The sequence below is a fragment of the Mus caroli genome, chromosome 1 (assembly GCF_900094665.2).
Source record: "Mus caroli chromosome 1, CAROLI_EIJ_v1.1, whole genome shotgun sequence".
Lineage (NCBI taxonomy): Eukaryota > Metazoa > Chordata > Mammalia > Rodentia > Muridae > Mus > Mus caroli.
In genome coordinates this window covers 4,663,376-4,687,584 of record NC_034570.1, presented here as the reverse complement: position 1 = coordinate 4,687,584, position 24,209 = coordinate 4,663,376, and the positions used below count along the sequence as shown (strand labels likewise).

General features: G+C 37.4%; 1 protein-coding gene across 11 annotated transcripts in view; it reads left to right on the top strand.

The window, feature by feature from the left end:
- Positions 1-24,209, top strand: part of Sntg1 (syntrophin gamma 1) — an 835,208-nt gene that overhangs the window by 788,698 nt on the left and 22,301 nt on the right. Inside the window, exon 19 of one of the 11 annotated variants that reach the window (XM_029469754.1) lies at positions 19,634-19,712. The exons of the other annotated variants lie outside the window; for them this stretch is intronic. Within the exon in view, the coding sequence (XP_029325614.1) occupies positions 19,634-19,678 (45 nt within the window). The 3' untranslated portion in view covers positions 19,679-19,712. Of the gene's footprint in view, positions 1-19,633; positions 19,713-24,209 lie in introns of those variants that run through there. 11 annotated transcript variants of the gene reach the window in all.

Below are 24,209 nucleotides of genomic sequence, written 5' to 3'. Positions count from 1 at the left end.
ATCCTTTGTGTAGAGAAAGGCCACTGATTCGTTTGTGTCAATTTTATATCTAGCTACTTCACTGAAATTTTTTATCAGGTTTAAGAGTACTCTGGTGGAATTCTTGGGGTCAGTTATGTATATATCATCTGCAAATAGTGATATTTTTGACTTCTTCCTTTCCAATTTGTATTCCTTTGATCTTCTTCTGTTGTCTAATTGTTCTGGCTAGTAGTTCCAGCACTATACAGAATAGGTAGGGAGAGAGTGGGCAGCCTTTTCTAGTCCCTGATAAAAGTGGGATTGTTTCACATTTCTGTCCATTTAGTTTGATGGTGGCTACTGGTTTGCTGTATATTGCTTTTAAAATGTTTAGTTATGGGCCTTGGATTCCTGATCTTTCCAAGACTTTTATCATGAACAGATGTTGGATTTTTTCAAATGCTTCCTGAGCATCTAATGAGATGATCATATAGTTTTTGTGTTTGAGTTTGTTTATATAGTAGATTATGTTGATGGATTTCCATATATTAAACCATCCTTGCATCTCTGGGATGAAGTCTACTTGGCCATAATGGGTGATCATTTTGATGTGTTCTTGGATTCAATTTGTAAATATTTTATTGCATATTTTTGCATTGATATTCATGAGGGAAATTGGTCTGAAGTTCTTTTTTTTTTGTTGGGTCTTTCTGTGGTTTAGGTATCAGAATAATTGAGGCTTCATAGAAGAAATTGGGTAGAGTACCTTCTGTTTCTGTTTTGTGGACTAGTTTGAGTAGTATTGGTATTAGGTCTTCTTTGAACGTCTGATAGAAGTCTGTAGTAAACCCATCTGTCCTAGCCTTTTTAGGTTGGTAGATGATGAATGACTGCTTCCATTGCTGTAGGGGATATGAGTCTATTTAGATTGTTTATCTGTTCCAGATTTAAATTTGGTATGTCATATCTGTCTAGAAAATTGTCCATTTCATCCAAATTTTCCAGTTTTGTTAATTATAGGCTTTTGTAGTAGTGTCTGATGATTTTTTTTTAAATTTCCTCAGATTCTGTTTTTATGTCTCCCTTTTCATTTCTGAGTGTTTTAATTAAGATAATGTCCCTGTGCCCTCTAGTTAGTCTGGCTAAGGGTTTATCTGTCTTGTTGATTTTCTCAACGAACCAGCTACTGGTTTGGTTGACTCTTGACTCTTTGTATAGTTCTTTTTGTTTCTACTTGGTTGATTTCAGCCCTGAGTTTGATTATTTTCTGCCATCTACTCCTCTTCAGTGGATTTGCTTCCTTTTGTTGTAGAGTTTTAGATGTGCTGTCAAGTTGCTCGTGTATTCTATCTCCAGATTCTTTTGGAGACATTCAGACCTATGAGTTTTCTTCTTAGGACTGCTTTCATTGTCACCCATAATTTTGGGTATATTGTAGTTTCATTTTCATTAACCTCTAAAGAGTCTTTTTTTTTTTCCTTACTTCTTCCTTGAACAAGTTATCATTGAATAGAGTGCTGTTCAGCTTCCATGTCTGTATGGACTTTCTATTATTTATGTTGTTATTGAAGATCAGCCTTTGTCTGTGGTGATCTGACAAGATCCATGAGATTATTTCAATCTTCAAGTACTATGTTGAATATCTAAGGAGAAAGTGGGCAGCCTTGTCTAGTCTCTGATTTTAGTGGGATTGCTTCTAGCTTTTCATCATTTACTTTGATGTTGGCTACAACATAATTAATAGAATCCAACATTACCTTGGAACTTGAACAACTCAGTGGTACCTTGGTCCAGGAAGAAATAAAGAATGAAATTAAAGACTTTTAGAGTTTAATGAAAATAAAGTCACAACATACCCAATCTTATGGGATACAATGAAAGCATTCCTAAGAAGAAAACTCATAGCTCTGAGTGCCTCCTAAAAGAAACTAGAGAGAGCATATACTAGCAGCTTGACAGCACACCTAAAATCTCTGGAACAAAAGGAAGCAAATTCACCAACTAGGAGCAGACAGAAGGAAATAATCAAACTCAGGTCTAAAATCAACCAAGTGGAAACAAAAAGAACTATTCAAAGAATCAACCAAACAAGGAGCTAGTTCTTTGAGAAAATCTACAAGATAGATAAAGCCTTAGCCAGACTCACTAGAGGGCACAGGGATAGTATTCTAATTAACAATATCAGAAAGGAAAAGGAAGACATAACAACAGATCCTGAGGAAATCCAGACCACCATCAGATCCTTCTACAAAAGGGTATACTCAACAAAACTCAAAAGCCTGGATGAAATGGACAAATTTCTATACAGATACCAGGTTCCAAAGTTACATCAGGATCAGATTAATGACCTAAACAGTTCTATATCCCCTAAAGAAATAGAAGCAGTCATTAATAGTCTCCCAAACAAAAAAAGCCCAGGACCAGATGGGTTTAGTGCAGAGTTCTATCAGACCTTCAAAGAAGACTTAATTCCAGTTCTCCTCAAACTTTTCCACAAAATAAAAACAGAAGGAACTCTACCCTATTCATTCTATGAAGCCCCAATTACTGTGATACCTAAGCCACATATTGACCCAACAAAGATAGAGAACTTCAGACCAATTTCCCTTATGAATATTGATGCAAAAATCGTCAATAAAGTTCTTGTTAACCGAATCTAAGAACACATGAAAACAATCATCCATCATGAACAAGCAGGCTTCATTTAGGGATGCAGAAATGGTTTAATATAGGGAAATCCATCAACGTAATATACTATGTAAACAAACTCAAAGACAAAACTCACATGATCATCTTGTTAGATGCCAGAAAACAAAAGGAGGTCATGGGGATACAAATTGGAGAGGAAGAAGTCAAAGTATAACTATTTGCAGATGATATAATAGTATATATAAGTGATCCTAAAAATTCCACGAGAACTCTAAACCTGATAAACAGCTTCAGTGAAGTAGTTGAATATAAAATTAACTCAAACAAATCAATGGACTTTCTCTACCAAAAGGATAAACAGGCTGAGTAAGAAATTATGGAAACAACACCCTCATAATAGTCACAAATAATATAAAATACCTTGGTGTGAATCTAACTAAGGAATGAAAAATTTGTATGATAAGAATTTCAAGTCTCTGAAGAAAGAAATCAAAGAAGATCTCAGAAGATGGAAAAACTCCCATGCTCATGAATTGACAGGATCAATATAGTAAAAATGGCTGTCTTGCTGAAAACAATCTACAGATTCAATGTAATACCCATCAAAATTCCAACTCAATTCTTCAACAAATTAGAAAGGGCAATTTGCAAATTCATCAGGAAATCACACAAAACCTAGGATAGCAAAAACTCTTCTCAAAGATAAAAGAACCTCTGATGGAATCACCATGCCTGACCTCAAACTGTACTACAGAGCAATTGTGTTAAAAACTGCATGGTACTTGTATAGCAACAGACAGGTAGATCAATGGAATAGAATTGAAGAACCAGAAGTGAACTATGTTCACTTCATGTTTGTCAAGGGAGCTAAAATCATCCAGCAGAAAAAAGACAGCATTTTCAACAAATGGTGCTGACACAAATGGTGGTTATCATGTAGAAGAATGCGAATTGATCCATTCTTATCTTCTTCTACTAAGGTCAAGTCTACATGGATCAATGAGCTCCACATAAAACCAGAGACTCTGAAACTCATAGAGGAGAAAGTGGGGAAAAGCCTCGAAGATATGGGCACAAGGGAAAAATTCCTGAATAGAAGGCAATGGCTTGTGTTGTAAGATTTAGAATCAACAAATGGGACCTCATAAAATTTCAAAACTTCTTTAAGGCAAAAGACACTGTAAATAAGACAAAAAGGCTACCGACAGTTTGGGAAAGGATCCTTACCAATCCTAAATCAGATAGAGACTAATATCCAATATATATAAAGAACTCAAGAAGATGGACTCCAGAAAATCAAATAACCCTATTAAAAATGGGGTAGAGAGCTAAACAAAGAATTCTCAACTGAGGAATACAGAATAGCTGAGAAGCACCTGAAAAAATGTTCAACATCCTTAATCATCAGGGAAACAAAAATCAAAACAACCCTGAGATTCCACCTCAAACCAGTAAGAATGGCTAATATTAACAATTCAGGTGACAGCAGATGCCGGGGTCGATATGTAGAATGAGGGACAATCCTCCATTGTTAGTTGGATTGCAAGCTTGTACAACCACTCTGGATATCAGTCTGGCAGTTCCTCAGAAAATTGGACAAAGTACTCCCAGAATATCCAGCAATTCCTCTCCTGGGCATATACCCAAAAGACGTTCCAACTTGTAATAAGAACACATTCTTCACTATGTTCATAACACCCTTATTTATAATAGCCAGAAGCTGGAAAGAACCCAGATGTTCCTGAACAGAGGAATGGATACAGAAAATGTGGTACATTTACACAATGGAATACTACTCAGCAAGTAAAAACAATGAATGCATGAAATTCTTAGGCTAATAGATGGATCTGGAGGATATCATCCTGAGTGAGGTAACCCAATCACAAAAGAACACATGTGGTATGCACTGAATGAGAAGCTGATATTAGCCCAGAAACTTTGAATATTCAAGATACAATTCACAAAATACATGAAGCTCAAGAAGAAGGAAGACCAAACTGTGGATACTTTGTTCCTTCTTAGAATGGGGAATAAAATACCCATGGAATGAGTTAAAGAGACAAAGTTCGGTACTAAATGGAAGGAAAGACCATCTAGAGACTGCCCCACCCAGGGATTTATCCAATATACAACTACCAAACCCAGACACTATTGCATATTCCAGAATGATTTTGCTGACAGGACCCTGACGTAGCTCTCTCATCTGAGTCTATGCCAATGCCTGGCAAATACAGAAGTAGATGCTCACAGTCATCTATTGGATGGAACACGGGGCCCCTAATGAAGGAGCTAGAGAAAGTACCCAAGGATCGAAAGGGATCTGCAACCCTATAGGTGGAACAACATTATGAACTAACCAGTACCCCCCCCCACCCCCAGAGCTGTGTTGCATATGTAACAGAGGATGACCTAGTCGGCCATCAATGGGAGGAGAGGCCCTTGGTATTGTAAAGATCATATGCCCCAGTACAGGGGAATGCCAGGGCCAGGAAATGGGAGTGGGTTGGTTGGGGAGTGGGGGTGGGGGGAGGGTATGGGGGCTTTGGTGATAGCATTTGAAATGTAAATGAGGAAAATATCTAATAAAAAACAAACAAACAAAAAAGAAATCCACACACTCTATAGATAGATAGATAGATAGATAGATAGATAGATAGATAGATAGATAGATAAAAGCAGTAAATAGCAAACCGGTAGCCAACATCAAACTAAATGGAAGGAAACATGAAGCAATCTCACTAAAATCAGGAACAAGACAAGACTTTCCAATCTCTCCCTTATCTATCAATATAGTACTTGAAGTTCAAGCCAGAAACAATTAGACAACAAAAGGAGATCAAATGGATAGAAACTAGAAGTGAGGAAGTCAAGATATCACTAAATGCACATGACATGAAAGTATATATAAGTGACCCAAAATAATCCACAAGAGAACTCCTATATCTATTAAACAACTTCTGCAAAGTGGCTGGATACAATATTAACTCGAACAAATCAGTAGCCTTCCTCTACTCAAAGGGTAAATAGGCTGAAAAAGAAATTAGAGAAATACCACCCTTTAAAATAGTCACAAATAATATGAAAACTTGGTGTGACTCTAACCAAGCAAGTGAAATATCAGTATGACAAGAACTTCAAGTTTCTGAAGAAAGAAATTGAAGAAGACCTCAGAAGATGGTAAGGTCTCCTATGTTCATTGATTGGCAGGATTAACATAGTAAAAATGGCCATATTACCAAAATCATTCTACAGATTCAATGAAATTCTCATGAAAATTCCAACTCAATTCTTCATAGGGATAGAAAGAGCAATTCTCAAATTTATCTGGAATAAAAAAAAATCCAGAATATAAAAAAAAATTCTCAACAATAAAAGAACTTCTGGGGGAATCACCAGTTTTATCCTCAAGCTATACTACATAGCAATAGTGATAAAACTGCATGGTATTGGTCCAGAGACAGGCAGGTAGATCAATGGAATAGAATTGTAGTCCCATAAATGAACCCACACAACTCTGGTCACTTGATCTTTGACAAAGGAGCCAAAACCATCCAGTTAAAAAAAAAAGACATATTTTTCAAATGGTGCTGGTTCAACTGGAGGTCAGCATGTAGAAGAATACAAATTGATTTGTTCTTTTCTTCTTGTAACAAGATCAAGTCCAAGTGGATCAAGGGCTTCCACATAAAGCCAGATAGGATGAATCTAATAGAAGAAAGTAGGAAAGAATCTCGAAGACATTGGCACAGGGCAAAATTTTCTGAATGACCAATGACCTAAGCTCTAAGCTCTAGACCAACCTTACATTTGATAGAGGGCTAACATTCAAAATATATAAAGAACTCAAGAAGATTGACTCCAGAGAACCAAATAACCCTATTAAAAATGCGTTACAGAGCTAAACAGAATTCTCAACTGAGGAATCTCAAATGGGTGAGAAGAATTTAAAGAAATGAACAACATCCTTGGTCATCAGAGAAATACATATCAAAACAATTCTGAGATTCCATCTTACACAAGTCAGAATGGCTAAGATCAAAAACTCAAGTGACAGCAGATACTGGAGTTGATGTGGAGAAAGAGGAACACTACTACATTTTTGAGGCATTTCAAGCTGGTGCAATCACTCTGAAAATCAGTCTGGTAGTTCCTCAGAATATTGGACATAGTTCTACCTGAGGGCCCAGCTATAACACTCCTGATATATATCCAAAAATGCTCCAACATATAACACCGACACAAGCTCCACTATGTTTATAGCAGGCTTATTTAAAATAACCAGACTCTATATATAGAACCCAGATGTCCCTTAACAGAGGAATACATACAGAAAATGTGGTACATTTACACAATGGAGTACTATTTAGCTATTAAAAACAATGACTTCATGAAATATGCAGACAAATGGATGGAACTTGAAAATATCATTCTGAGTAAGGTAATGCAGCCACAAAAGAACACAATGGTATGTACTAAAGTGATAAATAGATGTTATCCAAAAAGAAGCTTAAAATACTCAAGATACAACTTACAGACCATGTGAAACCCAAGAAGAAAGAAGACAATAGCAAACTGTGGATGCTACAGTCCTACTCAGAAGGGGGAAGAAAATAATCTTGCGAAGTAGAGGGAAAGCAGGGTCTGGGATGGAAAGAGCAGGGAGAGAGAAAAAGAGGGCAATTTAGGTAAGGGAGGAGATGGGAAAGAAGTACAGAGGGTCAAGAATTTGAAAGAAAGAGGGTAGCAGTTGGGGAGAGGGAACTGGGTGTAGCCACTAGAAAGTCTCTAATGTCAGGGAAACCAGGGTTTCTCAGGACCCAATAGGGAGGGCATTACAACCTGTAGAGACCATATCTAGTGGATAGGCATGGCCCCTTATTGAGGGATGGGGCCACCCATCCATCTCAAAACTATTAATCTAGAATTCCTCTTGTCAAAAGGAAATGCAGGGACAAAGAGTGGAGCAGAAACTGAAGGAAAGGCCATCTGGAGACTGCCCCACCTAGGGATCCATCTCATCTGCAGACACCAAACCCAGACTCTATTGCTAATTCCAAGAAGTGCTTGCTGATGGGAGCCTGTTATAGCTGTCCCCTGAGAGGCTCTGATAGTGCCTGACCAATACTGATGCAGATGCATGTAGCCAATCATCAGACTGAGTGTGGGGACTACAATGGAGAAGTTAGGGAAAGGACTGAAGGAGCTGAAGGGGTTTACAACCCAAAAGGAAGAACAACATTATTAACCAACTACCCCCCCCAATCTCCCAGGGACTAAACTACCAACCTAAGTGTACACATGGGGGGACCCATGGCAACATCTGGATATGTAGTAGGGGATTGCCTTACTGGGCAGCACTGAGAGACAAGCCCCTTGGTCCTGTGGAGGCAAGATGACTCAGAAGAGGGTAGTGCTAGGGCACTGAGGCAGGAGTGATTGACTGGTGGAGGAGAATCTTCAGAGGCAGGGGCAGGGGAAAGGGATAGAAGGTTTGTGGACAGGATACTGGGAAGGTGAATAACATTTGATATGTCAATAATAAAATAACCAATTAAAAATGATAAAATATGAAAATAGCATTTCTGCAGAGAATACTAAAATTACCAAGTAGGATGAAGCTCAAGTGCACCAGCAGAGTGGCAGGCTGCTAGTCAGTAAATCTGTAGTGTTCAGAGTCTCAACTGGCAACACACAGCATCTGGCTTATTAATCACAACCCATCTAACTGCAAGGGCAGTGCTGTGGAGACAACTGCATGGATATGTTTTCATTTTTTCAGGTATAACAGTCTGTAATTACAAATGAGAGACCACCTGTTTAAGATAAAACAAACAAAACTGTGGATTAGATTCACAGCCACTGTAACATTTTATATTTCCATTTGCAATTTTGGGAAGTTGTTTCTCCCAGTCTCTACAAGCAACATAAGCCAACACTACATTTTATTATAGTTTGCTTTTTTAATTTTAATTTTAATTTTAACTGGCAGTTCTCCAGTTGTTTTTAACATGAGCAACATCTGTTGCTTCTATTTCACAATTCTATTGTTTTCGATAAAATGTTTTATTGTTTTTGCCCATTTCTATAATACACTATTTCACTCATTGTTTTCATTGTCATTCTATCTCAGGAAGATAGTCTCTATGTATGCTTACTTGTGTTTCTTTTAGTTTCTTCAAATATACTTAAATGATCTGTGTACAAATCTTTTATCTCCATAGTTAAATTTATCCCCAATTACATTTTAAAAGCTATTGTAAATGGAAGCATTTTCTCATTTTTTTTTTTACAGAATTCTGTTGATACATAGTAACCTCCTGAATTTTCTACTGTATGTGATACTTGCTCAGTGGAGGCTTCTTAATACAGCAACATCACTTCCTCATTGACTTCCTTGCTCATTTGTAACTGCTTTGTTCATTTTTTTACTCTTCTTTTTCTAACTAAGCAGTTCTTTATAAATACTACCTTTAGATTCTAAGTATATAGAAATGTATATTATAAATATTTTATCTTTTTATTTTTCATTAGATATTTTCTTTATTTACATTACAAATGCTATCCTGAAAGTCCCCTATACCCTCCCCCTGCCCTTACGCACCCACTCCCACTTCTTGGCCCTGGCATTCCTTTGTACTGGGGCATATAAAGCTTGCAAGACCAAGGGGTCTCTCTTCCCAATGATGGCCGACTAGGCCATCTTCTGCTACATATGTAGCTAGAGACACGAGCTCTGGGGGGTACTGGTTAGTTCATATTGTTCCACATTGTTGTTGCAGACCCCTTCAGCTCCTTGGGTTCTTTCTCTAGCTCCTCCATTGGGGGCCCTGTGTTCCATCCTATAGATGACCATGAGCATCCACTTCTGTATTTGCCAGGCACTGGCATAGCCTCACTCGAGACAGCTATATCAGGGTCCTTTCAGCAAAATCTTGCTGACATATGCGATAGTGTCTGGGTTTAGTGGGTGATTATGGGATGGATCCCTGAGTGAGGTAGTCTCTGGATGGTCCAACCTCTTGTTTTAGCACCAAACTTTGTCTCTGTAACTCCTTCCATGTGTGTTTTGTTCCCTTTTCTAAGAAGGAATGAAGTATCCACACTTTGGTCTTCCTTCTTCTTGATTTTCTTGTATTTTGCAAATTATATCTTGGGTATTCTAAGTTTCTGGGCTAATATCCACTCTAATTCTCTGGGGACAAGAGAATATAGTCTACATTTGTATTTTTTGAAACTCTATATAATTTCATTACTTAAAATATACTAATATTTCCTTTGTTGCTGAGGAAACAGATTCATTCAACAATGACAAGTGATGCACTGATATATAGTTCTTTTTTCTCTTGATATTTAATGCCAGATAAGCACATTTCAAAACCATAAAAGCATAGCCATGTTCTTATTCAGCAGCTGCCACCTGCCAAAACAGTTATTCAAAACAAAGACATAAAGGCATTCAGATAGTGCAAGAAGGTTAATTTATAGTGATATTACCTTATATGAAAGGAAATCCAAATGACCTTACCAAAGCCTTCTAGAGCACAGTACCACATGCAATAAAGTAAGACATCAAATCAGTTGACAAAAATTAGTATTTTGCTATATATTAATAGAACTCTGAAAAAAAATTGAGCAAATACTTCCACCTCCAATATCTTTAAAATGTTAATATGGGATGTAAATATTTGTGAAAGGAACATTAAAGTATAGTGAAAGAAACTAAGGAAGACACAAAAAAGCATATGGTCTATATATTGTGATGAATGCATTAATATTGTTAAAATATTATTATAAACAAAAATACAAAGATTGTATATGCTGACTACAAAGATAATGACTACTATAATCACAGAAAGGGAAAAACAAAACAGAAAATCTCCTCAAGTCAATTAGAATTCAAACAAAATTTAAATAAACAATAAATCTAAAGGTCCTAAGGAGCCACGACTGACTTGAGCCCAGATAATAAAGCTAAAATTATACTCTGCCTGGCAGCAGTTACAAAGCCATAGGGACTAGGCAACCCCCCCCCCCCCCAAATACAAATTGGTTGACCAGTTTAATGGCGTGACTGTACAAAAAAGAATTCATGCATTTAGAGTCAGTTGAATTTTGACCAAGATGTCAACATTAGGAGATAGAAACAAACAAACAAACAAACAAACAAACAAACAACAACTAGCCAGTAAATATTTGAAAAATAGTAACCAGAGTATGAAATTTCTATCTTAAGTCAAAATAGAGTAAATTCTCCTTTTTTCATTTTTTATTAGATATTTTCTTCATTTACATTTCAAATGCTATCCCTTTACCCTCCTCCTGCCCTGCTCCCCTACCCACCCACTCCCACTTCTTGGCCCTGGTGTTCCACTGTACTGGAGCATAAGAAACTATAAAATTATAGAAGAAGCCTATAGGTTATGTTTTATGCAATTGATTTCACATTTCACCTCAAAAGGTAAGCTAATACAAGCCAAACCAAATAAATGAAATGATATCAAACTAAAATGCTCTGTACAACAAAGGAAATGAACAATGAAAGGGCAGGCTACATAATGGCAGACCATCATTACAAGCTGTGTATGTGAGAAAGAACTCATTCAAAGCATGTAAAGAATTCAGAAAAGCAAACAGCAAAACCCACAAATTAATGCATTAACCACAAAGAGAAAGAAACATGTCCAGATTGTCTCATATCAGAATTTGCTAAAGGTTATCTTTACAAATGGCTACTATGAAAAATGACTGAGTCTAATTGTCAGAGAAGATATGGTGATACTATATTCAATATGAATATGGATAATTTAAAATCATTATGTTTCAGATATATCTACATGTTTGTTACAACATAATAGATAAGTTAGGTATGCAATAAACATAAATGTCCTCCAGTCAATTCATACATAAAAAATATGTGTGCACATTTTTGTGTACATTTTGATAGAGCAGCATTTAAACAGAGAGAGAGAGAGAGAAGTGCTGTTTACAACAGAAGGGCAGCAACTGTATATAATACTACTAATACACACAATACAAAATAATATAATGGTAGAAACAGAATATTATATGAATATAAGTAACACTAGGGGATAGGGCTGCAAGAGGATCCTCACTAGTTCTATGCCTCAGCAAGGGATGGCAAACAAGTCTATGGCCTTTTTTTCTTTAGGTCTATGATGAACTTAGCAATAAAAAGCAAATGCTTTATCAGTGATTTCTACAATGACAGAATTACTTGTTTTCTGGTGTACATCTACTGGTATGTATGGTTCTCAAAAATCTACTTTTGGAACGTGTAAAACATATAAAGGGCCCAGTGAATTTGTGATAGTGCTACCTCTCTGTTGTTGAAAGTGTGTCACTGTGAGTCTTATCTTTAGAATACCCTTCTGTTTGTTGTGTATATCTTATGGGATTATCTCTAACTTTAATTTGTGGAATGGACAGAATTGGCACACTATCCTTGAAATAGAAATCAATCGTGCTTTGAAGTACCATTAACCCTAATTCTAAAACACTCACCAATTTTGTTGTCTGTTTCTTTCCCTCATCACTGTACTGCAATTGCCACAGAGAGCTTAAAAAGAAAAACATAATTTTTGTTAGGGAGAATCTTCTTAAAGATATTGTGCTAAATCTCTGCATTTAAAAACACAGTTACCAAGACAGCAAGAATCATTTCTTTTGACAAGGAGAAAATGAATGCAGATAATGATGAAAGGTCATTGGTTTGTAGACTGAAAACAGTATCTACAGATCCACACATGTCATTAGTTTGAGAAAAAAAATTATAAACCATTGGAGCAATATATAGTTATAGATGTTTTAGATATACATAGAGATAGATATACATAAAGATATATCACATATAATAAAATACAGAAAAGAAGATTCTGTCTTTATGATTATGAGTTTGAGTTATTTATAATGAACAAATATTTTGACTTTGTTTCTGAAGTCTGGGAAGTCCATAAGCATGCCATGGATATCTAATATGATATAGCTTTTGTGCTATATCATAATATTATAAATGGCACTCAAAACATACAGGAACAGAGCCTGGGCAAGAAGGAGAGGTGGGGTGAAATAAAGCAAAAGAGAAAGAAACAGAAAAATACAGAGACAGCAAAGATCAGTGGTTAAATAAGAGAATGTGCTCTTTTTTTAAAAAAAATATTTTATTTTTAATATATTTTTTATACTCCATATGCCATTCTCCTTCCCCCATCCACCCTCTGACTGCTCCACATCCCACATCTCCTCCCCACCCCTACCATGTCTCTTGTGAATTCCACCACCCCCAATTCCACCTGACCTCTAAACTTCCTGGGGCCTCCAGTATCTTGAGGGTTAGGTGCATCATTTCTGAATGAACATGGACCGAGAAGTTCTCTACTGTAAGTGTGTTGGAGGGCTCATATCAGCTGGATATGCTGTCTCTTTTGTGGTCCAGTGTTTGAGAGATCTCGGGGTTCCAGATTTATTGAGACTGCTGGTCCTCCTAAAGGGTTGCCCTTGTCCTCAGCTTCTTTCAGCCTTCCATAATTCAACAACAGGGGTCTGCTGCTTCTGTCCATTGGTTGGGTGCAAATATCTGCATCTGACTCTTTCATCTGCTTGTTGTGTGTTGTGTCTGGCCAGTGGCTCACATGTCTGGGTTCTAGTCTGGAAAGGCATCTTGGAAACCTGGAAGAGAAGAGGGGGGGACTAGGCAGCGCAAGAGAAAGTCGGAACCAAGACAAGTCTCTGTTCAAGGTTCCATTTTAAGATTTCCGACACTCAGTTATGAAGCCAGGGGAGGGGCCCTATTCCCGCCAAATCACCTTGGAGTAAGGTTGCAGGTGAACACGTGATGGCTCCGGAACAGCTAGGAGGCAGGCAGTGGGAGTGGCAGGACGATAGGGTGGCAAGCTCTGCTCTGACCGCGCTCTAACACTGAAACCTCAGCAGACAGGTTTCAGTCTGGGGAGGGGAGGTTACATCTCCTCCCTGTTGTTAATATAAAAAAGAAAAGGCTGGGCTGAGGCATAAAATTAATTTATACCCTTTAGTTCTGCCTGAATTCTAGGGCCTAATTAAGAAACCTGTCTCAGTGGGATTTTTTAACTTTTCTTATGGTAAACTGTATCTGGATAAGACTGTCCTTTCTGTCCTAGTAAACAACTAGCAGATTAGCCCTGAGCTGTAGGCTCTGACTTTTATAATGCTAATTAGTACTGAATAGGTAACTTCCTTGTTGAAATTTTTACTGAATACCAAGTAGTCAGCTACACAGTCTTTTTAGGGCTTTGGAACCCGGTGAAGACTGTACGAATTTGAAAGGCACTTTATTATGAAAACACTGTAGAAGAGTATTCCTCCGAATTCTTGGATGACAGGCAGGGAACAGGGAGGAGGGGGTGACGACCATAGTACAAGGCCAATTGGCTTTTTAGGGTGGGAGGCTGTGAAGGGCTTGCCCTTCTAACTGTGGTCTCCAACCTCTCTCCCCCCATATTAATTAAGTTTAACAAGGCCACACTTAACTCATCCGTAGATGAGTGGGCTTTAACCTTGGCTTGGGGGGAAATTGACTGGATTCCTACCATGGGTGCTGTCACGACCCACACTTGTGGCTCTTGGTATCATTTGGGGAGGGGAGGCAGAGCCTTAGAAAGATATTTTTGGTTGTAACTGGAAATAGATACCAACCTCCATCCAAATCAGTGTATCTCACAGGGAACCCAGAAATGGTCAAGCTGGACCTTCCCCTGCAGTAAATTTCTGCACCCAAGCAGTACCCCTAAGGTATTCGTATGCTCACGAATCAGTATGCACAGTTCTGAGTACTATGCAGCTCCTAAAGGAGAATTGTCAACTTCAGATTTAGTAAGGCCTCAACAAGAATTATGTCACTAGTAACACCACAATTTGTGGCTCTTAGGCTATATTAGGAGCTGTAGGTCACCCTCCTCATCCCTGTTATTCCCACAACCTGAGGAAATAAGGGGACCTTGCAATAACAGCAAGGGTGGAAAACCAGAGACCAGCTAAGGGACTAAGCCTGTCTATCAGAATAAAAAAAATCTCTTCTAATATTTGAAATTTTTGCCTTTCTAGCCCTCATAGCAAACCTAAATTTAAAGTCAGACCAAAAGCCACAATGTCTTTAGAATGAAAATAACAGCTGCCTCTAGCACGCTCTAGGGGGTGGGGATGCATGCCCACTGCAGTCTGGCTGAAGGTGTAGATTGACCTGCTTGAAAGATAAAAATCTTAGACAGTGAAGAGTAACATCACAAAGCTTCTTTTAGGGAAGTCCAGGTACTTTATTCATTTGCAAATTAGCAAGGCTCAAGCTCAGTCTCTGAGCTGGTTTTAGAATTAGTCAAAAGGCCAGAGACTCTCTGGAAGTGGGGGATGTGCTCTGAATTAACTTCACTAGGTAATTAAGAATATAATTATCTACAATAGGAATCTCTAATATTGGACTGAATATTAGACCAGTCTAAGATTGAGTTAGAATGACTGGTCACACTGAAGAAAAGAGAAAAATCATTATGACTCTATTAAATGACTAATCTTACTAAGTCAGAATATACAGTCTCTGATGTACTATTGCCATAAAATTAAAAGGCTTAAAGCTAGTCTAAACTGGAAAAATGGTAAGCAAGGATGGATCTAAAACATGAACCCAATTTAGTTTCCTAGTCTTTGATTAGGGCACTGAGTCAATTTACCTGCCAGCTCGTCACATGAATTAACCGTCATGCTTCTGCAGTGTTCTGTGGAGAGAACCTGTTTTTCCCTTCCCTAATAAGGTAGCTGTTTAGGATCAATATATCCTTTTAAGATACTATAAAGCATTTATTACATTTTTTGACATTTAAATTTTAAAATTTGAAAATAAAGGTATGATTTAAATAATGTGCATGGGAATGCACTAAATAATATGTATGGGGATACAATTTCTCCCTCTTTTGTCTTTTAAGAAGTTAAAGTTCTAAAGTTTCACAATATCTAATCTTTTGAATTAATAACTTGTTGATAAAACATTTTAAATACTTGACTGAAAAGGGGCAGTGGCTACTTGTACTTTCAATCATTTCTTTTAAGGAGCGGTTGTAACTAGAAAGCTTGAAAAGTTATTAAGAGTCATATGTGCATAATTTATTTATTAGCTAGAAATAAGATCATTCATTTGTAACAAATTATTAAGTAAAAGTCCTCAAGAATTAATACTATTATGTGGCAACAAGTAGTAACTGAAGACACTAAAAGGAAAGAATTATACATGTACAATTTTTAAGAATAGTAAAATATTATTTTAAACCATAACTGTTATGAATATACAAAGAACAACGTTATATATCTAATCTGCCTTATATTATGACCTATAGACTGTCTGAGATATAAATCTAGCCTGGCATTGTTTTAAAATGTCCAGGCAATTTAGAACAATTTAACAAATGTCTAAACACTGCCTTCTTAAAGGGACAGCATTATTTTTATGAGTTGTATATGCATAAGCAATTGTAAATTTGAGAATTATTAGCATCTGAGGGACGAACAATCTTAAGCAATTGTGAGCTCTGAGATATAGCATTGACTATTAATATAGAAATTAAGGTTTGATTGTTCAGTATTATGAAACACCATCTACAGCACACAACTAGATTATTTGTGCTGAAACAGGGGGAAACTGTGTGTCTCAAGGCAGCCAGCAGGTAGCTGGGCCCACGTGGGCCAGCGATTGGCTGGGAGGATGAGAAAAATGACTTTACAATGTTTTTTCTGGCCAAGGAATTGTTTTGGGCACAGCTAATATTTAATTACCACTGAATATAATTAATAATAATTATAAAAGCTATCTTAATTTTTTGTAAAAACCTTTTGTAGTAAACTAAAACACTAAGTAATAAAAGGGTATTGTCTCTGAATCTTTTGGGTGAGAGCAAGGATTTAAAGTAAACTTCCCTTGAGAAGCATTAGTTAATAAAACATTTTTCACTTAGGAAAAAAATATACATTGAAAGCTTAAAACTTTTGGCTTCTTGTATAGAAGCAGAAATGATAAAAATTTCTTACATAATGTAGATCAATATTTTGCCATATTAGAGGCAAAATATTTCAGTTATTATAAACTCACTAGAAGCAAAACCTTTACAATCATTAAGATGCAAAGGAGAGAGAAAAAGAAACAAACTTTCGGATCTAGTATAACTATATAAAAGGTAGGCAAATCAGATTGTAATGCCTTGATAAATTTTACAGTGTGATTGACTCTTTATAAACTATAAATTTGAACTTTATTAAAACAGCATCTGGCTAGATCTGTAAAGAATTATTAAGTTTCTTTTGCAACATTAACTATGGGAAAGTAAAACTCAATTTTAAAACAATTTATTACTTATAGAATTAATATTAGAAGCATTACTATCATATTACAAAGTTTGGCTGCCAATTAATACTATGAGTACAGGTAAGCTTTAATGCTTTAATAAAGAGACATTGTTTTAAATCTTATCTTAAAATTTACTTTCTAGGATAGGAACCACATTAATTATTATCTTAACTAGAAATATCTTTAGAGACCCAGCCTCTTGGCCTGTCTTATGCCATGTGTAGGAAGGACTCTAAACTTGAGTTATCAATTTTAAGACTAACAATCTGTTAGCAATGTAACAATTATTAATCTTAACCCATAACTTATGAGCTGATAGTGAAAACACGCAGAGCACATTACCAATAAAAAAGAACCAAATGAAGCAGTTACATTTAGACCAATCAGAAAATATTAATTTTTCTAGCTATAATCATAGAATAAAAAGCACTTTATTATTTGCCAAACACATTAATCACTATTGTAGAGAACCCTCCAGGAAAAAACCATTTATCAGCTTTTTTACCCCGAAACTAAGAGGCTGTAGACTCTCCCTCTTTTCTTATAACGAACCATTTTTTCCAGCAGGGGCCCTCCTGCCATGTGTCTGTTTCCTGGTTGAAGCACATGACAGCTCTCGGCTTTGCAGATAAAGTTTTTTTTTGGTTTTTTTTTTTCCATCTTTATTATCCAACATAAAACATAGAACATTCATTCATACAGACTGGACACAAACATACATGAATTGAACACTTGAACAGATTGGTGCACCGGACATTAGACAAGACACAAAAGGGGCAGAGTACTTCTGCTGTAAAGCACCGAGAGAACAAAGCAAGGCACTCCTGAAATTTCTCTCTGCATTTTGGAACATTTTCCTTCCACATGATGCAGTCCACCTGATTATTAATTTCCTTTTAACAAACCCTTTCTTTTCTCACGCCTAAAAATGTAGCTTCTGGGAGCTATGGCTAATTGCCTGTTAAGTTCCTAGCTCCTGATAAACTTCACTGCTGAACCTAAGTGAATTAGCGCTCAGGTTAAATGCTGTTTCAACTTAGCCCATACAGACCTTCTCTGGTATGAATTTCCTTTAATTATTTTCTTCTTCTATGGAGCTCCAAACCAGCAGTGTTTCTTCCAAATGTCCTCTGCCATTTCTCAGTCCCGCATGGGCACCAGATGTTGTGTCCGGCCAGCAGCTCACATGTCTGGGTTCTGTTCTGGGAAGGCATCCTGGAATATGGTAGAGAAGAGGGAGCCAGGCAGATGAGAGAAAGACGTAGCTAAGACAAAATTCTGATCAAAACTCAATTTTACTAATTCATGCACCAAGTTATGAAGGAGGGGAAGGGGCCCGATTCCCACCAAATCATCTTGGAGTAAGGTTGCAGGTAAACACATGATGGCTCCAGAACAGCTAGGAGGCAGGCAGTGGGAGTGGCAGGATGATAGGGCAGCAAGCTCTGCCCTATACTCTCTAACACTGAAACCTCAGAAAAAAGGTTTCAGGCTGGTGAGGGGAGGTTACAGTTGTGTCTTTCAGAGGGCAGTCAGAGTTGGGGAAAAGGGAACCTGATCTGTTAGTGGGTGAGGGAATAGAAACTGAAGCCCTAAGGGCCAGCAGAAAGAAAGGAAACATGCAACCTCAGAAAATAATAGGTTGGGGGAAACCCCTAGAATGCACCAAAGACCTGGGAGGTGAGAGACTCCCAGGACTAAAAGGGAGGGACCTTTGATGAAGTGACTGACAGTAGGGAGAGAGAACTTATAGAGCCCACCTCCAACAGAAAGACAGGATATCAAGTGAGGTATGGGGTTGCCATCCCACAGTCATATCTTTGATCCATAATTGTTCGTGTTTGAAAGAATTACAGGGATGGAAATGGAGAGGAACCTGGGGAGAAGAAGGTTCAGCGACAGGCCCAAAGTGAGATCCAACTCAAGGGGAGGTCCCAAGGCCTGACACTATTACTGAGGCTATGGAGAGCTCACAAAAAGTGACTTATCATGAGAATGTGCTCTTTAATAATGAAATCTCCAGGAGCTCAGGGACTCTTTAGGAAGAATGGGAGGAAGGATTGAGGGCAATTTTGTGGAAAGTTTGTGGAAGAATTGAGGGACCTGCTGGGGATAGGAACTCCACAAGAAGACCAACAGACTCAACTAAGCTGGACACTTGATGTTTCTCAGAGACTGAACCACCAACCAAAAAGCATACATGGACTGGACCAAAGCCTCCTACATATATGTAGCATACATGCAGCTTGATCTTCATCTGGTTCCCCAACAACTAGAGTTGGGGCTGTTCCTAAATCAGTGACCCAAGTGTGGATCCCATTCCCCTAACTGAGCAGCCTAGGATGGTCTCAGTGGGAGAGGATATGACTTGATGTCCCAGGGAAGGGTGATACCTGGGGCTTGAGGGAGCTCTCCCTTCTCAGAGGAGGGGAGGTGCTTTGTTTGGGTTGGACTGCAATTAGAATGTGGAGTGAATATATAAGTTAATTAAAGAAAAAACTGAAATTACTCAAGATAGCAGTGAGTCTTCATGACATAATCACTTCTTACTGTTCTTTTCCATCCTATTAACAACTAAATTTTATTACAATTCTTGTAGATGAACTCATTAAAATAATATTGTTATGATATACTTCTAAGGTAATGGCCATTCTTAAGAAACTAATACATAATGGAAACAAATGAGTAAAAGAGAAGAAGGGCAGAGCAGTGATTTAGAAGATGGAGCTGAGTGCAGAGGTCAGTGAACCTGATCTTTCCTTACCTCTTAATCTGGAGGTGGCTTTTAACAAACAAATTTAATGATATATTTTTATGTTCCTAAGTCAAATGAATTCTAAGTGATGTTCATAAATATGAAGGAAGCATGTTTGGTTGAAAACATTGATCAATTGACTTTTATATTATTGAATTAGAAGCACTGAATAGTGATTAAAAGTTTGTTTGGGAAATATCTCAAAAATATTTAAGGGAACTGATCTGGACATATAAAGGACCTGGGTGAGCTTTGTTTCTTTGTTTTTAGCTGGTATGACTAGCGCCACTAAAGAAAACCTCATTAGATATTTTCCCTCTAAAAGTATGAACTCATACATGCTTACGTTATTATTTTGAACTTAGTATGTTTCCTTAATGTTTTTCATGTCTCATTAAACGTCTTAGGATTTTTCTTGTTAATTGGGGTTGTGGTTCACAATAGAAGCCATAGAATATTTTGAAATGTCTCCCAAAACTTAGTTGATTTATTTTGAGAACTCTGAATGTCCATACATTTGACACTTGTGACCATGGTGGCAGTGATACACACTGGGCCAATAGCAAATTCTTCATGTTATTCAGATCCTTGTATTCTACATAGACTTTGGTAGATCTGCAAGTATATGGTTATGTGAGTGTCCTGCAGTTTTGTAAATTACATTTTCAGATAACATGACCATAATCTTGATTTCAAGGTGCCTAAAAATGAAATAGAAATATTAAGTAACATTCAGAAAAAAACAGGCTAGTGACTTTTAAATAGCACAATACAAAACAGATTGGTATGCTTTCTATCTGTGCATGCAAGGAAACATTTAAAAATCCACTTGAACATTGAAAATCTTTCTCTAGACTTCTGATACCCAGCTATGTTATCTCACAACTCTATCCTGCCATAAGAGGCTTTTCAAATATATTAAGTAAGATTTAAAACAGAAATTGAAGATAGCTAACCTCTACGAAGTAGCATTTTATCTATTATAAACTGTGGGAAGAAGTACATACCTTAAAGATCTGTCTTTTATAAAATTGTTCTGTGCTGCAAACAAGCCCTGCATATGGAATTTAGATGCCAGGTTCTCAGATTCAGTAAATGTGTGTCAAACATCCTCACGGAGGAATTCATGATGTGTTGAATAATCTATGTGAAGCATGTCTGGCACTTCCTGGCTGAAAAATCTGCAAGTATTTCTAATCCAGGGTGTCTCTCCTAAATGAACAATAAGAGTGAGCTCTTTGTCCATCCTATTGTTTATGATGCCTGACCATTTGTAGAGCTAAAGGTTTCTGAAGCTCAGAAATACATCATTACTTATTGGCAGGTCCAGCTTACATCTGTATTTGGTGATTTAGTTCCAACACTAAAACAAACAAACAAATAAAAATAAACATATAAAATTAAAATTAAATTTTTATTTTATTCACATTTATTAATATTAATGTATCTTTATATATTATATTTATATAAATATATAAATATACTTATATATTTATATATTATATTTATATTATATATACTTTTATATTATTTACATATACTATAATATATTTTAATGGTAGATATTTTATATTATTATATATTTTACAAGTATATTTATTTTATATTACACATCTTATACTTTAGTATATAAAATATATTTACATTATTATATATAGGTTAAATATTATTTTATATTGATATTATATTATAACATATAACTATATTATCTTTATATTTATTAATATTTATTTGCATTTCAAATATAAAAATAAAAATACAAAAATTAATATTGACTTTATTTTGTATGAAAAAATTTTCATCTTTCTTTTTTTAAAATTTATTTTATTAGGTATATTCTTTATTTACATTTCAAATATTATACCCTTTCATAGTTTCCCCTCCAAAAACCCCCTATCCCTTTTCCCCTTCCCCCTGCTCACCAACCCACCTGCTCCTGCTTCCTGGCCCTGGCAGTTCTCTATACTGGGGCATATAACCTTCACAGGTCCAAGGGCTTCTCCTCCCATTAATGACCGACTAGGCCATCCTCTGCTAAATATGCAGGTAGAGCCATGAGTCTCACCATGTGTTTACCTTGGTTGGTGGTTTAGTTTCAGGGAGCACTGAAGATACTGTTTATATTGTTGTTCCTCCTATAGGGCTGCAAATCCCTTCAGCTCCTTCGGTACTTTCTCTAGCTCCTTCTTTGGGGACCCTGTGCTCCATCCAATGGACGGCTGTGAGCATCTACTTCTGTTTTTGTCAGGAACTGGCAGAGCCTCTCAGGAGACAGCTGTATCAGGCTCCTGTCAGCAAGCTATGGTTGGCATCTACAATTGTGTCTGTGTTTGGTGGTTGTATATGGGATGGATCCCCAAGTGAGGCAGTCTCTGGATGGTCATTCCTTCAGTCTCTGCTCTGAACTTTGTCTCTGTAACTCCTTCCATGGGTATTTTGTTTGCCCTTCTAAGAAGGAGTGAATTATCCACACTTTGGTCTTCCTTTTTCTTGAGTATCATGTGTTTTGTGAATTGTATCTTGGGTATCCCGAGCTTCAGGGCTAATATCCACTTATCAGTGAGTGCATATCATGTTTTGTTTTGTTTTGTTTTGTTTTTAATTTTATTTTTCCCATCTTTTTTCCTGAGAGTATCTTAAGTAATCTTTATTTATGAAGTCTTAATGTTGATGATCAGAGAATTCATAATCTGCAGTTCTTCTCTTTCAGCAGGGGTATTGTACTTCCCATAGGCTATATAATTTCTGGTGAGATTATCATTTGAGTTCTGGTCTTCTCTAGGTAAGGTTCTGTTTGTTGGCTCCCCTCTTCAGAAGTGTGATTCTGAAGAGTCTTGGAGAGAATTTTTTTTTTACCTTGTGTTTCACAGAGCAACTCAATTGTAAATTGTATAGATATAGTAGATATAGCCTTCCATCAATTTTGACAATTTTCAATTCTTATCTTTCAATATTTTGGTTTCATTTTTCATTTTCCCTCAGTATTTTTTAGTATCTTTATAGCTTCTTTCTAGGTGACTAAATGACATTGCTTTCTTTCTTCTTTTTAAAACTAATTAATTAATTAATTAATTATTTTGATACACTCCATGTTTTACCCCCTGTCCCGTCCACACTCCAACTGTACCACATCCCATACCTCCTCCCCAGCCCTCTCTCCTCATGTTGATGTACCCACTTTTCTCCCCACCTGACCTCCAAAATCTCTGGGACCTCCAATCTCTTGAGGGTTAGGTATATCATCTCTGAATGAACACAGACCTGACAATCCTCTATGTAAATGTATTGGGGGCCTCTTATCAGCTGGTGTATGCTGCATGTTTGGTGGTCCAGTGTTTGAGAGATCTCAGGGTTCCAGATTAACTGAGACTGCTGATCCAACTTACAGGGTTGCCCTTTCCCAATTCAACAACAGTGGTGAGCTGTTTCTGTCCATTGGTTGGTTACAATATCTGCATCTGACTCTTTCAGCTGCTTGTTGGGGCTTTAAGAAGGAACTAAGGGGTACACGGAAAGAAGGGTGAGGGAGGATAGCCCACATCAGGACAGAGTTCCTCCTATGCTCTGGGCAGGAGGACACAGGAGGGCTTCCAGACGCTTTCTGCTCAGCCCTGGGTGGGCATCTAAACCACTGACCCCACTTGAAAGGGGGTGGACAAGGGGCAACCCCAAAACGGGGTTATGGGAGAGAGGGCTGAGGGAGAGAGGTTCCCACACAGGTGAGAGTTTCTAGTCCAGGCCTTGACTGGAGCACAGGAAGGCTTTCCACCAGGAGATTAGAAAAGGCTCATTAGAGGAAAGCCTATCCCATCATCCAAGTGCAGTGGGCCTTGATTAACAGTCTATGGTTTTAGAGCATTATTATAGAAAGGCAGGGGGAAAGGAGAGAAAGTAGAAAGAGAGAGAGACCACCCATGGCCAAGAGGAGAGAAGGGGAAAAGTAGAGAGAGAAGAAATGCTAGAGAGTAAGAAAGAGAGAGTAAGAGAGTGAGAGGAGAGAGCAAGAGGAGTGTGAGAGTAGAGAGGAGCATAAGAGTGAGGTGAGGGCATGCAGCCCCTCTTATGGTAAACTGTTATCTTTACTGTTGCTAGGTAACTGGGGAGGAGTTTAGCTGAAGGCCAGAAGCTTGGGATATTGTCTATGAGACTAAAAGCCACATTTCTTCTGTTGGGGCTGAGGTGGTGGTAAACTTGACAGGAGCCAGGGTTCAATGAGACATGGTTGAACGCCTGTCATCCCATGTAGGTGGGAATTACCACTCATTGGGATCTCCCAGGATCCAAGATCTAGCCTCAACTGGAAACCAGGCTTTCTGTACATAGCCCATTGCCTCAGAAGTCATGATAGATCCTTTTTTATAAGTCTGTCAATATTTTTTATTAGATATTTTCTTTATATACATTTGAAATGCTATCCCGAAAGTTCCCTATACCCTCCCCCCGCCCTGCTCCCCTACACAC